The 16,434-nt window shown below is 44.0% G+C and overlaps 1 protein-coding gene across 9 annotated transcripts in view; it reads left to right on the top strand.

The window, feature by feature from the left end:
• The window catches only part of LRRC9 (leucine rich repeat containing 9), a 147,632-nt gene that overhangs the window by 23,465 nt on the left and 107,733 nt on the right, over nucleotides 1–16,434 (top strand). For all 9 annotated transcript variants that reach the window (XM_050797772.1, XM_050797776.1, XM_050797774.1 and 6 more), the window contains 3 exons: nucleotides 711–866; nucleotides 11,233–11,429; nucleotides 12,323–12,454. In XM_050797772.1, coding sequence (XP_050653729.1) covers nucleotides 711–866; nucleotides 11,233–11,429; nucleotides 12,323–12,454 — 485 coding nt within the window. The remainder of the gene's footprint in view (nucleotides 1–710; nucleotides 867–11,232; nucleotides 11,430–12,322; nucleotides 12,455–16,434) is intronic.

Below are 16,434 nucleotides of genomic sequence, written 5' to 3'. Positions count from 1 at the left end.
GGTAAACAAAACCATGTCAGATTTTTTATAACGCCTCAAATTTGTTTATGGTCTTCTCAGATAGTTCTTTTTAACTAACATAACTCTCAAGTACCATTTAGCTGGTGCATTTCTTAATTATGGATTTAATCAATTTATCCTGATAAATTTATTAATAACTGAATGATGCATTGTTATTAAGGAATGCAAGATAAATGGATTTGATAGACATTTAGTAATTTGCTTAGCCTAATGAACATTCTTTTATAAATTTGAAAAAAAATTATATTCCTTAGCCATGCTTTTAAAAAATGAATTGAGTAATGTAATATTTGCTTTTAATTCTTATTAATTTCTTTTATTCCCTGAGTTAATCAAATAGGAATAACGAGTTATATGTTTGCTCTAATTGTACTGCCTCATTACCTGTACTATTTTATACATTACATTTTATCTGTAGTCTCTTTATGTTGTTATTCTGGAAATAAATGTGAATTTGCCTCACACTTTATGCCTCACAAAGAAAATCTTTGGAATTTTATATTTTTTATTAAGTTTAAATATAGAACTCTGTGTAGCCATTGTCACTCCAGCTATCATCTTTATTAGTACCTGAGCATGCAAATCATCTAAATTGTTATATAGAACATACTGTACTTATATAATATCACTAATAATTGCCTATAATTTGTTTTAGCTAATTTTTATGTTGTTTTCTTTCTTACTTTTAGACCACAGCAATGAAAAAAATAATGTATTACAATATGCGTATAAAAACTCTTCAGAGGCATCTTAATGAAGACCTTGAAAAACTGAATGATCGAAAATGCAAATTACAAAAGTTGCCAGAAGAACGAATAAAATTATTCAGCTTTGTGAAGAAAACCGTAAGATTTAGTAATGTAAAATTCCAGTGGCCATATCTTAAGAAAACTGTTAGATAAGATAGCAAGCAATATATTTTAAATTATGTATATAATACACACACACACACACATATGTAATTACTACTGAATTTCAAGTTAAGCTTGCTCCAAAAAAGTTTTGATTCCAAGTACTTAACTAAGCTGCATTCTGTGCTTAGAAGTCTGCAATTCAAAAAAGGTGTAGGCGAGTAGATTGCAAAAATTTTCTCCCATTCTGTAGGTTGCCTGTTCACTCTGATGGTAGTTTCTTTTGCTGTGCAGAAGCTCTTTAGTTTAATTAGATCCCATTTGTCAATTTTGGCTTTTGCTGCCGTTGCTTTTGGTGTTTTAGACATGAAGTCTTTGCCCATGCCTATGTCCTGAATGGTACTACCTAGGTTTTCCTCTAGGGTTTTTATGGTATTAGGTCTAACATTTAAGTCTCTAATCCATCTGACAAAGGGCTAATATCCAGAACCTACAAAGAACTCAAACAAATTTACAAGAAAAAAACAAACAACCCCATCAAAAAGTGGGCAAAGGATATGAACAGACATTTCTCAAAAGAAGACATTCATACAGCCAACAGACACATGAAAAAATGCTCATCATCACTGGCCATCAGAGAAATGCAAATCAAAACCACAATGAGATACCATCTCACACCAGTTAGAATGGCGATCATTAAAAAGTCAGGAAACAACAGGTGCTGGAGAGGATGTGGAGAAATAAGAACACTTTTACACTGTTGGTGGGATTGTAAACTAGTTCAACCATTATGGAAAACAGTATGGCGATTCCTCAAAGATCTAGAACTAGATGTACCATATGACCCAGGCATCCCATTACTGGGTATATACCCAAAGGATTATAAATCATGCTGCTATAAAGACACATGCACACGTATGTTTATTGCGGCACTATTCACAATAGCAAAGACTTGGAATCAACCCAAATGTCCATCAGTGACAGACTGGATTAAGAAAATGTGGCACATATACACCATGGAATACTATGCAGCCATAAAAAAGGATGAGTTTGTGTCCTTTGTAGGGACATGGATGCAGCTGGAAACCATCATTCTTAGCAAACTATCACAAGAACAGAAAACCAAACACCGCATGTTCTCACTCATAGGTGGGAACTGAACAATGAGATCACTTGGACTCGGGAAGGGGAACATCACACACCAGGGCCTATCATGGGGAGGGGGGAGGGGGGGAGGGATTGCATTGGGAGTTATACCTGATGTAAATGACGAGTTGATGGGTGCTGACGAGTTGATGGGTGCAGCACACCAACATGGCACAAGTATACATATGTAACAAACCTGCACGTTATGCACATGTACCCTAGAACTTAAAGTATAATAATAATAAAAAATTTAAAAAAATTTTTTAAAAAGTGTAGGCTTATTAAATTATGAATTTTGTTAAAAAAACTATGTATTTTAATATGAGTTAGAGTGTTACAAAAATTGTTAGACTTATTTCAGCTGCATTTTTATTAGATGCCAGCAGGCTGTGCTCAAAATTCATTTGCTTGTTTAAGGTGCTAAAAAAAAAAAAAAACAACCCTTTACTAATAATATTAAGGTATACAACAAAGTGGGAATTTTAAGTCAAGCTATATTTTAATAATATGCATGCATTTTTATTTAGAATAAATTGGATTTCTTTTACTAAAAGTAGACCCTGAAAAAGTAAGCATGATTTAACTCAAAACAGAATCTTGTATATATAATAATTCTTGTATTTTTTTCAGTATGAGGAAATAATGGATTATTCAACAAATGGTATTAGAAAAGTAGTCAAACTATTTGGGAGCTGGAGAGTTGGATCCTTCATTTGCACTTTACCAAATGTAAATACCAGTAGGAAAAAAAGAATTAAATGTAAAAATCAAAACATGAAAACTTGAAGAATAAATATATAGATGGATATATTTATCTGATCTCAGCCTGCTAAATTAAAGAAACACTAGAAATCACAAAGGAATAAAATGTAGATTTGATTTTTTAAAAACCAGTGAAATGCTTTTGTATTTAAAATCATCATTAATAAATGTAAAGAAAAAATGAAATTGAAAAGTGTCTTCAACAAACATGATGGACAAAGGGTCAATATCCTTAGTATAAAAAGGTGCTCATATGTAAAACAAAATAAAAGGTAAATGTCTAAATAGAAAAATTGAGCAAAGTATGTAAACTAGAATTTTGCAAAAGTAGAAATAAAAATGACTAAGAAGCATTTGAAAGAACTCAATTTGATGATTAATTCAATTTGATGATTAATTTCCAAATGTTAATTAAGATACCAAGAAACTGTTTTACCTATAAACTGTCAAAGTATGACACATGACAGTACTCAGGCTGGTGAAGACGGATGTGACACACTAGATACCACTTATGGAAGTGTAACTTTGGTCATATGTATAACAGTCTACAAAAGCTGAGTTTTTGACCCAATAAATCTGCTTCTAGCACTCTATTGTAAATATGTATATAAAATGATATATATAAAAATATTTATATATATATCATTGCACTATTAATAATTTAAAAATTGGAAACTGTTTAATGAGAAGAGTTATACACTCAAGATAGTGTGTAGCTATTAATATTAAAAACCAAAGTTTTGAAATACATTTAATGCTTTTTTAAAGTGAGCAGTTCTTATTATAATTAGAAAAATATTCTTAAAGTAAAACATTAATAAAATTTAATTAAAATTAAAATTAATAATAAAGATTTCAATAAAAATCACAAGAGATCAATATATGGATATCACTTTATATCTGCTATTTTCATGTGCAAATGCATGTATTAAGTAAAATCTGCAAATGAGAAAAATAATGGCTATAGATATATACAAATATATACATTTTAATGAATATGCTTAATCTCTTTTCTAATACCTGGATATATCGATTATAGAGGAGTGCAGATAACTAGTAAATTTCCACTTATATACACTTGCCCTTATAGAGTACAGTTTATCTGTTGTTGTTGTTGCTTTTATTTTACTTTAAATTCCAGGATACATGTGCAAAACATGCAAATGTTACATAGGTATACATTTGACATGATGGTTTGCTGCACCTATCAACCTGTCATCTAGGTTTTAAGCCCCACATGCGTTAGGTATTTGTCCTAATGCTCTCCCTCCCCTCGCCCCCCACCCCACAACAGGCCCTGGCGTGTGATGTTCCTCTCCCTGTGTCCATGTGTTCTCATTGTTCAACTCCCACTTGTGAGTAAGAAAATATGGTGTTTGGCTTTCTGTTCCTGTGTTAGTTTGCTGAGAATGATGGCTTCCAGCTTCATTCATGTCCCTGCAAAGGACATGAACTCATTCTTTTTAATGGCTGCATAGTACTCCATGGTGTATATGTGCCACGTTTTCTTTATCCAGTCTGTCACTGATGGGCATTTGGGTTGGTTCCAAGCCTTTGCTATTGTAAATAGTGCTGCAATAAACATATGTGTGCATATGTCTTTATAGTAGAATGATTTATAATCCTTTGGGTGTATACCCAGCAATGGGATTGCTGGGTCAAATAGTATTTCTGGTTCTAGATCTTTGAGGAATCGTCACACTGTCTTTCACAATGGTTGAACTAATTTACACTCCCACCAACAGTGTAAAAGCGTTCTTATTTCTCCACATCCTCTCCAGCATCTGTTGTTTCCTAACTTTTTAATAATCGCCATTCTAACTGGCATGAGATGGTATCTCATCGTGGTTTTGATTTGCATTTCTCTAATGACCAGTGATAATGAGCTTTTCTTCATACGTCTGTTGGCAGCATAAATGTCTTCTTTTGAGAAGTGTCTGTTCGTATCCTTCGACCACATTTTGATGGGGTTGTTTTTTTCTCGTAAATTTGTTTAAATTCCTTGTAGATTCTGGATATTAGACCTTTGTCAGATGGGTATCTTGCAAAAATTTTCTCCAATTCTGTAGGTGGCCTGTTCAATCTGATGATAGTTTCTTTTGCTGTGCAGAAGCTCTTTAGTTTGATTAGATCCCATTTGTCAGTTTTGACTTTTGTTGCCATTGCTTTTAGTGTTTTAGTCATGAAGTCTTTGCCCATGCTTATGTCCTGCATGGTATTGCCTAGATTTTCTTCTAGGGTTTTTATGGGTTTGGGTTTTACATTTAAGTCTTTGAGCCATCTTGAGTTACGTTTTGTGTAAGGTGTAAGGAACGGGCCCAGTTTCTGTTTTCTGCATATGGCTAGCCAGTTTTCTCAGCACCATTTATTAAATAGGGAATCCCTTCCCCATTTCTTGTTTTTGTCAGGTTAGTCAAAGATCAGATGATTGAAGAAATGTGGTGTTATTTCTGAGGTCTCTGTTCTGTTCCATTGGTCTATATATCTGTTTTGGTACCAATATCATGCTGTTCTGGTTACTGTAGCCTTGTAGTATAGTTTGAAGTCAGGTAGTGTGATGCCTTGAGCTTTATTCTTCTTGCTTAGAATTGTCTTGGCTATACAGGATCCTTTTTGGTTCCATATGAAATTTAAAGTAGTTTTTTCTAATTCTGTGAAGAAAGTCAATGGTAGCTTGATGGAATAGCATTGAATCTATAAATTTCTTTGGGGAGTATGACCATTTTCACGATATTGATTCTTCCTATCCATAAGCATGGAATGTTTTTCCATTTGTTTGTGTCCTCCCTTATTTCCTTGAGCAGTGGTTTGTAGTTCTCCTTGAAAAGGTCCTTCATGTCCCTTATAAGTTGTATTCCTAGGTGATTTATTCTCTTTCTAGCAATTGTGAATGGGAGTTCACTCATGATTTGGCTCTTTGCTTATCTATTATTGGTGTTTAGGAATGGTTGTGATTTTGCACATTGATTTTGTATACTGAGACTTTGCTGCAGTTGCTTATCAGCTTAAGGAGTTTTGGGCTGAGATTGTGGGATTTTCTAAATATACAATCATGTCATCTGCAAACAGAGACAATTTGACTTCCTGTCTTCCTATTTGAATACCTTTATTTTTTTCTCTTGCCTGATTTCCCTGAACAGAACTTCCAATACTATGTTGAATAGGAGTGGTGAGAGGGGGCATTTTTGTCTTCAGCAATGTTTCCAGCTTTCGCCCATTCAGTATGATACTGGCTGTGGGTTTGTCATAAATAGCTTTTATTATTTTGAGATATGTTCCAGCAATACCTAGTTTTTTTGAGAGTTTTTAACATGAAGGGCTGTTGAATTTTATCGAAGGCCTTTTCTGCATCTATTGAGATAATCGTGGGTTTTGTCATTGGTTCTGTTTATGTGATGGATTACGTTTATTGATTTGCTTATGTTGAACCAGCCCTCCATCCCAGGGATGAGCTGACGTGATCATGGTGGATAACCTTTTTGATGTGCTGCTGGATTTGATTTGCCAGCATTTTATTGAGGATTTTTCATGGATGTTCATCAGGGATACTGGCCTGAAATTTTCTTTTTCTGTTGTATCTCTGCAAGCTTTTGGTATCAGGATGATACTGGCCTCATAAAATGAGTTATGGAGGAGTCCCTCTTTTTCTATTGTTTGGAATAGTTTCAGAAGGAATGGTACCAGCTCCTCTTTGTACCTCTGATAGAAGGTGGCTGTCAATCCATCTGGTCCTGGGCTTTTTTTGATTGGTAGGATATTAATTACTGCCTGAATTTCAGAACTTATTATTGGTCTATTCAGGGATTCAACTTCGTTCTGATTTAGTCTTGGGAGGGTGTATGTGTCCAGGAATTTATCCATTTCTTCTAGATTTTCTAGTTTATTTGTGTAAAGGTGTTTGCAGTATTCTCTGATGGTAGTTTGTATTTCTTTGGGATCACTGGTGATATCCCTTTATCATTTTTATTGTGTCTATTTGATTCTTCTCTCTTTTCTTCTTTACTAGTCTAGCTAGTGGTTCATCTATTTTGTTGATCTTTTCAAAAAACCAGCTCTGGCATTCATTGATTTTTTGAAGGGTTTTTCATATCTCTACCTCCTTCAGTTTGCTCTAATCTTAGTTATTTGTCTTCTGCTAGCTTTTGAATTTGTTTGCTCTTGCTTCTATAGTTCTCTTAATTGTGAAGTTAGGGTGTCAATTTTAGATCTTTCCAGCTTTCTGTTGTGAGCATTTAGTGCTATAAATTTCCCTCTTAACACTGCTGTAGCTGTGTCCCAGATATTCTGGTACATTGTCTCTTTGTTCTCATTGGTTTCAAAGAACTATTTTATTTCTGCCTTAATTTTGTTATTTTCCCAGTATTATTCAGGAGCAGGTTGTCAATTTCCATATTGTTGTGTGGGTTTTAAGTGAGTTACTTAATCCTGAGTCCTAATTTAATTGCACTGTGGTCTGAGGGACCGTTTGTTATGATTTCCATTCATTTGCATTTGCTAAGGAGTATATTACTTCCAATTATGTGGTTGATTTTAGAATATATGCTATGTGGTGCTGAGAAGAATATATATTCTTGATTTGGGGTGGAGAGTTCTGTAGATGTCTATTATGTCTGCTTGGTACAGAGCTAAGTTCAAGTCCTGAATATCCTTGTTAACTTCCTGTCTTGTTGATCTGTCTAATATTGACAGTGGGGTGTTAAGGTCTCCCAGTATTATTGTGTGAGTGTCTAAGTCTCTTTGTAGATCTCTAAGAACTTATTTTATGAATCCGGGTGCTCCTGTATTGGGTGCATATATATTTAGGATAGTTAGCTCTTCTTGTTGCATTGATCCCTTTACCATTATGTGATACCCTTCTTTGTCTTTTTTGATCTTTGTTGGTGTAAAGTCTTTTTTATCAGAGACTAGGATTGCAACTCCTGCTTTTTTTTTTTTTTTTTTTTTTTTTTTTTTTTTTTTTTTTTTTTTGCTTTCCATTTGCTTGGTAAATATTCCTCCATTCCTTTATTTTGAACCTATGTGTGTCTTTGCACATGAGATGGGTCTCCTGAATACAGCACACCAATGGGTCTTTAATCTTTATCCAATTTGCCAGTCTGTGCCTTTTAATTGGGGCATTTAGCCCATTTACATTTAAGGTTAATATTATTATGTGTGAATTTGATCCTGTCATCATGATGCTAGCTGGTTATTTTGCACATTAATTTATGCAGTTTCTTCATGGTGTCATTGGTCTTTATATTTTGGTATGTTTTTGCTGTGGATGGTACCAGTTTTTCCTTTCTCTATTTAGTGCTTCCTTCAGGAGCTCTTGTAAGGTAGGCCTGGTGGTGACAGAATCCCTCAACATTTGCTTCTCTGTAAAGGATTTTATTTCTCCTTCACTTATGAAGGTTTGTTTGGCTGGATATGAAATTCTGGGTTGAAAATTCTTTTCTTTAAGAATGTTGAATATTGTCCCTCACTCTGTTCTGGCTTGTAGGGTTTCTGCAGAGAGATCTGCTGTTAGTCTGATGGGCTTCCCTTTGTAGGTAACCTGACCTTTCTCTCTGGCTGCTCTTAACATATTTTACTTTGTTTCAGTGTTGGAGAATCTCACAATTATGTGTCTTGGGGTTGCTCTTCTGAAGGAGTATCTTAATGGTGTTCTCTGTATTTCCTGAATTTGAATGTTGGCCTGTCTTGCTAGGGTGGGGAAGTTCTCCTGGATAATATCCTGAAGTGTGTTTTCCAGCTTGGTTCCATTTTCCCCATCACTTTCAGGGACCCCAATCAATCAGAGACTTGATATTTTCACATAATCCCATACTTATTGGAGGCTTTGTTCATTCCTTTTCATCTTTTTGCTCTAATCTTGTCTTCATGCCTTATTTCAGTAAGTTGATCTTCAATCTCTGACATCCTTTCTTCTGCTTGATCGATTTCAGCTATGGATACTTGTGTATGCTTCACAAAGTTCTTGTGCTGTGTTTTTCAGCTCCATCAGGTCATTTATGTTCTCTAAACTGGTTATTCTAGTTAGCAGTTCCTGTAACCTTTCATCAATGTTCTTAGCTTCCTTGCATTGGGTTAGAACTTGCTCCTTTAGCTCAAAGGAGTTTGTTATCACCCACCTTCTGAAGTCTACTTCTGTTAATTCATCAGTCTCATTCTCTGTTCAGTTTTATGCCCTTGCTGGAGAGGAGTTGCAATCATTTGGAAGAGAAGAGGCATTCTGGTTTTTGGAATTTTCAGCGTTTTTGTGCTGGTTTTTCCTCATCTTCATGGATTTATCTACCTTTGATCTTTGAGGCTGATGACCTTCGGATGGGGTTTTTGTGTGAGGGTCCTTATGTTGATCTTGATGTTGTTGCTTTCAGTTTGTTAGTTTTTCTTCTAACAGGCCCCTCTTCTGCAGGTCTGCTGCAGTTTACTAGAGGTCTACTCCAGACCCTGTTCATTTGGGTATCACAAGTGGAGGCTGCAGAATAGCAAAGATTGCTGCCTGCTCCTTCCTCTGGAAGCTTCATCCTGGAGGAGCACTGGCCTGATGCCAGCCAGAGCTCTCCTGTATGAGGTGTATGTCGACCCTGTTGGGAGGTGTCTTCCAGTCAGGAGGCATGGGGGTCGGGAACCCACCTGAGCAGGCAGTCTGTCCCTTAGCAGAGCTGGTGCACTGTGCTGGGAGAATCTCTCTTGTCAGAATTAGCTGCTGTCTTCAGAGCTGGTAGGCAGGAACGATTAAATCTGCTGAAGCTGTGCCCACAGCCACCCCTTCCACCAGGTGCTCTGTCCCAGGGAAGTGGGAGTTTTGTTTGTAAGCCCCTTACTGGGGCTGTTACCATTCCTTCAGAGATGCCCTGCCTAGCGAGGAGGAATCTAGAGAAGCAGTCTGACCACAGCCGCTTTGCCACCCAGCCGAGACCTCCCAACCTTCTTAGCACTGTCAGGGAAAAACCACCTACTAAAGCCCCAATAATGGCAGACACCCCTGCCCCAACCAATCTCAATCAACCCAGGTCGACTTCAGACTGCTGTGCTGGCAGCAGGAATTTCAAGCCAGTGGTTCTTAGCTTGCTGGGCTCCATGGCAGTGGGACCCACTGAGCGAGACCACTTGGCTCCCTGGCTTCAGTCCCCTTTGCAGGGGAGTGAATGATTCTATCTCGCAGGGGTTCCATGGCGGGCGCCTGTAGTCCCAGCTACTCAGGAGACTGAGGCAGGAGAATGGCATGAACCCAGGAGGCGGAGCTTGTGGTAAGCTGAGATCACGCCACTGCACTGCAGCCTGGGCGACAGAGCAAGACCGTGTCTCAAAAAAAAAAAAAAAAAAAAAAAAAAATACTCCTGCAGCTAGCTCAGTGTCTGCCCAAACAGCTGCCCAGTTTTGTGCTTGAAACCCAGAGCCCTGGTGGTGTAGGCACAGGAGGGAATCTCCTGATCTGCAGATTGCAAAAATGGTGGGAAAAGCATAGTAACCTGGCTGGATAGCAGAGTCCCTCATGGCTTCCCTTGGCTGGGGGAGGGAGGTCCCTGCTCCTTGCACTTCCTGGGTGATGTGACACCCCATCCTGCTTCTGCTCACCATTCATGGGTTGGACCCACTGTCTAACCAGTCCCCATGAGATGAACAGGTACCTCAGTTGGAAATGCAGTAATCACCTGCCTTCTGCATTGGTCTCACTGGAAGCTGCAGACCAGAGATGTTCCTATTCAGCCATCTTGGCCCCCCTCCTCAGTACAATTTATCTTTAAATTACATAAGGCTGAGATTAGAGTTAGACAAAAGAGGTTCTTGCTGTGGGCCCAGAATTTAAGGGAGTACCCAAAAACCTTAGTAATCAAGATAAATAATATTCAATGCAGCATTTTTAAATATCTACATTAATGCAAAAAGTTCATTATGATAAATGTAAAAACCCCAAAATAACAAAACCTTAAGACCAGTGCTGAGTCATGTAAGAGACTAAGACAAAAGGAAAAATGTGCACCCCTATATATATGCTTTTGTGTATTTCTACTAGTTATTTTTTCCAGAACACCAAAATGGTTGAAAAATACTTAAAAATTGAAAAGTAGGTGTGTTAAAAATTACATTATTTGAATTTTAAATATTTGTACTAAAGCCAGTATTTATTTTAATTTTACTTTGGCTTTAATAGAGGCAAACTTATTAAAACTATTTGAAAATCTGTTGCTTTGCTTATTTTCAGTTGAGAGACTGCCATGTTTGAAGTGGTTAAGGTTGGCACTTGGTCAAGAGAAACTGACTGACTGAATTTGCACCCAAGTTGAAATCACATGTTTGGCATGCTTTTATGAAATTTAGCTTGTTTATTACCTGGATTCCCACTTTGTTCATTTAAATTAGACATTTGTTTAATAGATCCCATTAAAAATTAATATCTGAATTCTGAATTTGCCTAGACCATGTTTTATTTTTATTTTGCTCTCTGATGCAATGTTTTCCACAGCTGGAACGAGAACTGGCTGAACTCAAGGGCTCGGGCAAAGGGCACAGTGATGGATCCAATAACAGTAAAGTAACTGATCCTGAAACATTGAAGAGTTGTGAAACTGTCACTGAAGAACCAAGTCTTCAACAGAAGATATTGACCAAACTAAGTGCCCTGAATGAAAGGGTAACATTCTGGAACAAAAAACTAGATGAGTATGTTTAATTAATTATCTAGTTGTTCAGATTTAAAACCGAGAGAATCAGAATGTTTTGGGCCATCATTGACCCTAGTTCCCTTCTTCAGGAGTGTGAACAATTACAGTATGAAGTAAAGCATGAATTATATTCTTAGTACTAGTTCCTAGTACTTATAATCATCATGGGTTAAAAGCTGGCATACAGTTTTTTTGCAGAGGCAGTTCTTAATTAGGAACAGTAAGCTTCCTCCCAGTGGCTTCCTATCATATCACTGCTCTGGTGTCTGCAAACTAAAAACAATAGAGCCTCTGCTGGTGCATAAACTCACCAAACAGATGAGACCTGGCAAAGCCCACACACAGTAGAAACAAGTTCAGTCTCAATTATCAATTCGAAATGTAAAGCAAGAAGGCTTAGCAAGGACTGTGAATTTTTTTATTTACTAAGGTACTAAGTGGATAAGTTAGTGTGCCCTGTGATAATACTAAAAATGATGGTAACATGTATTGGGTTTTTATTTTGTGCCAGACTCTTTGCCAAGATCTTTACATGTATTTTGCATATATATAAAACAGCCATTTTAGAAATAAGGACTATGAATATTGCCATTTTACTAAGAAAACTGAGGCATAAAAAGTCCAAATGACATGTCTGAGAGCTGAAAGCTGTAAGTGGTAGAGCAAGGATAGTCTTCTAGCATTCGCATATTCTGAGAGTAGCAAAATTAAAAGTGATTTTAATTGCCAAAAATAGAATATCCTTTACATGGTTTAACTGTTAACACAAAACTTTATCCATTGAAAGGAAGCCTTGTGTTTTAACATCAGTTTAAAAAAAGTCTATCATAAGTTTTAATGTTGTGATTTGTAGATCATTCTAATAGCTGTATGTATTTTTCTCTCCAACAGAATTGAAGCAATTTATCATATTGAAGTAAAACAAAAGAAGAAAAGTCATGGCTTATTGATCCCACTTTTGTTAACTGAGTTAGAGACTGTGGGAAATTTCCATTTTGAGGAAGGCACTCGATCTGATGACTGGTAAATCTTTTAGAAATTTAGTATAGCTTTAAAAATAATTTAAGTACTTAGGATCATCAACCAGAATATCAACTTGTAAAATCCTAGAATGTCCCATTTTTGGAACATCTCTCATGCAGAATATTCATCTATTAAAAATTGGCAGGCATCTATTGAAAATTGAAAATTACCTACTTTCCACCTATACATTTCTGTTTATGCCATTATCATGAGCCAGCCTTGAAGACATCCTAATGATTTATCATTGCTCTTTACCCAATTTTCCTTAGCCCAAGAGCAGAATATAATTGAGAAAAAAAAAGTTTATAATCAAGTTTTAATTTTTCATATGTTTATACTGTTTGTTTCTGGACTGGATATAGTGCATGTTTCTGAATATTGGTTGAGAAACTGGAACAGAGCAAGAATGCCAAAGCAGGAATGGCAACAGCAGGTTGCCAACATGGGAGGAGACTGTCTAGCAAATCTTCTGTAGGTCTGTGATCAGAGTGGAACCCACTGTTTAGAGATAGCTACAGTAGGGATGCACAAGAACACTACATGTTATGATAAAGTATATGCTTATATCAGGAATTCAGGTCAAAAGCTTGTATCAGCAAAAGTGGAGAGACACCAGATTCAAGCAGAAATGAGACAGCCAGGCTTTAGAACCAAGGCCTACTAGTAGATACTAGGAAGTGGTTGTGTTGCTTCAATTAGAGGGGCACAATTTAAAATTACCCTTTTAAAAAAAAGTCATGAAGAAAAATATTGTTAAGTATGACTTTCACATTTCTGAGTCATTTTTTTTCAGAATTGAAGAGCCTGTGAAACAGAAAGATTGCTCTAGAGCCACAGTAGGAACTGGGTACATGGAAATACACCAGGAGACATGTCAAACTATAGAATGGACTTGGCACATAACCCTGGAGCATGATTTTACTTGAAGTCAATGTCAAAATAAATACTACTTTTTATAGTGTAGAATGTAAAACTTACACTAACTTTTTAGAAAAAAAACTGTCAGTGTTATGGGTTACTTTAAACCAAGTCCCCTGATTTCTATTAGACATGGCTTTTCACTCACCTCTGTGAGTAAAAGCTTCTCAAAGGTCTTGGGAGAACTCTGGTGGAAAAGCGTAAGAAGCTCTTTGCAGGGGAAAAAGAGGCATTTTAAAATACTTTCCTTTGTATTAGTACACCCCCCCCCCCCCCCCCCCCCCCCCCCCCCCCCCCCCCCCCCCCCCCCCCCCCCCCCCCCCCCCCCCCCCCCCCCCCCCCCCCCCCCCCCCCCCCCCCCCCCCCCCCCCCCCCCCCCCCCCCCCCCCCCCCCCCCCCCCCCCCCCCCCCCCCCCCCCCCCCCCCCCCCCCCCCCCCCCCCCCCCCCCCCCCCCCCCCCCCCCCCCCCCCCCCCCCCCCCCCCCCCCCCCCCCCCCCCCCCCCCCCCCCCCCCCCCCCCCCCCCCCCCCCCCCCCCCCCCCCCCCCCCCCCCCCCCCCCCCCCCCCCCCCCCCCCCCCCCCCCCCCCCCCCCCCCCCCCCCCCCCCCCCCCCCCCCCCCCCCCCCCCCCCCCCCCCCCCCCCCCCCCCCCCCCCCCCCCCCCCCCCCCCCCCCCCCCCCCCCCCCCCCCCCCCCCCCCCCCCCCCCCCCCCCCCCCCCCCCCCCCCCCCCCCCCCCCCCCCCCCCCCCCCCCCCCCCCCCCCCCCCCCCCCCCCCCCCCCCCCCCCCCCCCCCCCCCCCCCCCCCCCCCCCCCCCCCCCCCCCCCCCCCCCCCCCCCCCCCCCCCCCCCCCCCCCCCCCCCCCCCCCCCCCCCCCCCCCCCCCCCCCCCCCCCCCCCCCCCCCCCCCCCCCCCCCCCCCCCCCCCCCCCCCCCCCCCCCCCCCCCCCCCCCCCCCCCCCCCCCCCCCCCCCCCCCCCCCCCCCCCCCCCCCCCCCCCCCCCCCCCCCCCCCCCCCCCCCCCCCCCCCCCCCCCCCCCCCCCCCCCCCCCCCCCCCCCCCCCCCCCCCCCCCCCCCCCCCCCCCCCCCCCCCCCCCCCCCCCCCCCCCCCCCCCCCCCCCCCCCCCCCCCCCCCCCCCCCCCCCCCCCCCCCCCCCCCCCCCCCCCCCCCCCCCCCCCCCCCCCCCCCCCCCCCCCCCCCCCCCCCCCCCCCCCCCCCCCCCCCCCCCCCCCCCCCCCCCCCCCCCCCCCCCCCCCCCCCCCCCCCCCCCCCCCCCCCCCCCCCCCCCCCCCCCCCCCCCCCCCCCCCCCCCCCCCCCCCCCCCCCCCCCCCCCCCCCCCCCCCCCCCCCCCCCCCCCCCCCCCCCCCCCCCCCCCCCCCCCCCCCCCCCCCCCCCCCCCCCCCCCCCCCCCCCCCCCCCCCCCCCCCCCCCCCCCCCCCCCCCCCCCCCCCCCCCCCCCCCCCCCCCCCCCCCCCCCCCCCCCCCCCCCCCCCCCCCCCCCCCCCCCCCCCCCCCCCCCCCCCCCCCCACCCCCCCCCCCCCCCCCCCCCCCCCCCCCCCCCCCCCCCCCCCCCCCCCCCCCCCCCCCCCCCCCCCCCCCCCCCCCCCCCCCCCCCCCCCCCCCCCCCCCCCCCCCCCCCCCCCCCCCCCCCCCCCCCCCCCCCCCCCCCCCCCCCCCCCCCCCCCCCCCCCCCCCCCCCCCCCCCCCCCCCCCCCCCCCCCCCCCCCCCCCCCCCCCCCCCCCCCCCCCCCCCCCCCCCCCCCCCCCCCCCCCCCCCCCCCCCCCCCCCCCCCCCCCCCCCCCCCCCCCCCCCCCCCCCCCCCCCCCCCCCCCCCCCCCCCCCCCCCCCCCCCCCCCCCCCCCCCCCCCCCCCCCCCCCCCCCCCCCCCCCCCCCCCCCCCCCCCCCCCCCCCCCCCCCCCCCCCCCCCCCCCCCCCCCCCCCCCCCCCCCCCCCCCCCCCCCCCCCCCCCCCCCCCCCCCCCCCCCCCCCCCCCCCCCCCCCCCCCCCCCCCCCCCCCCCCCCCCCCCCCCCCCCCCCCCCCCCCCCCCCCCCCCCCCCCCCCCCCCCCCCCCCCCCCCCCCCCCCCCCCCCCCCCCCCCCCCCCCCCCCCCCCCCCCCCCCCCCCCCCCCCCCCCCCCCCCCCCCCCCCCCCCCCCCCCCCCCCCCCCCCCCCCCCCCCCCCCCCCCCCCCCCCCAGGAGTTACTACTGTTTGCTTAACCACATTATTTGATTTTTATATACAAAGATATAAAAGGTGTTCATCCAGTTCCCATATAAACAAGTAAAGGCCTTGACTTTTCAAGTGCAAAAACTGAATGGTGTGTCTCTACTGGGTGCACATTTATAGTCACTCAACCTAAACAGGAATTTTTTTTTTTTTTTTTTTTTTTTTTTTTTTTTGAGATAGAGTCTCGCTGTGTTCCCCAGACTGGAGTGCAGTGGCCCGATCTCAGCTCACTGCAACCTCTGCCTCCCAGGTTCAAGCGAGTCTCCTACCTCAGACTCCTGAGTAGCTGAGATTATAGGTGCATGCCACCACACCTGCTAATTTTTGTATTTTCAGTGGAGATGGGTTTTTGCCATGTTGGCCAGGCTGGTCTCAAACTCCTGGCCCAAGTGATCTTCCTACCTCGGCCTCCCAAAGTGCTGGGATCACGGGCATGAGCCACTGTGCCCAGCCCTAAACAGGATTTTTAAAACTTATTTCTGTTTCTTTTTAACTTATTGCAAAGGAAGCTCTTTGTGACAAGTGGATTAGTGAAAAAAAATGTAAAAGCAAAATGACCAAAAAGTCATTTAGATAACTATGTCAGCCTGATAGTAAATTAGGTGGATTTGATGGATTTTGATTAGCATTAACCTGTTTACTTGGTTTTAAAAAGGGTAACCTTGATTTATTTTAAGGAATAAATCAAATATATGTTAGCAGAATTTAAAGGACTGTTTTTTAGTTTTAGCATACTGCAAGTTTGGCTACTTTTCCTCTGATCTTTTATGCAAAGAAATAACTACTAAGTGCTTTAAATTGCTAGGCTACATTTCTAGTTGTTTTATTTA

This window comes from Macaca thibetana, chromosome 7, assembly GCF_024542745.1.
Source record: "Macaca thibetana thibetana isolate TM-01 chromosome 7, ASM2454274v1, whole genome shotgun sequence".
NCBI lineage: Eukaryota > Metazoa > Chordata > Mammalia > Primates > Cercopithecidae > Macaca > Macaca thibetana.
The sequence above is the reverse complement of the archived record's forward strand: the minus strand, read 5'-3'. Positions and strand labels throughout refer to the sequence as shown.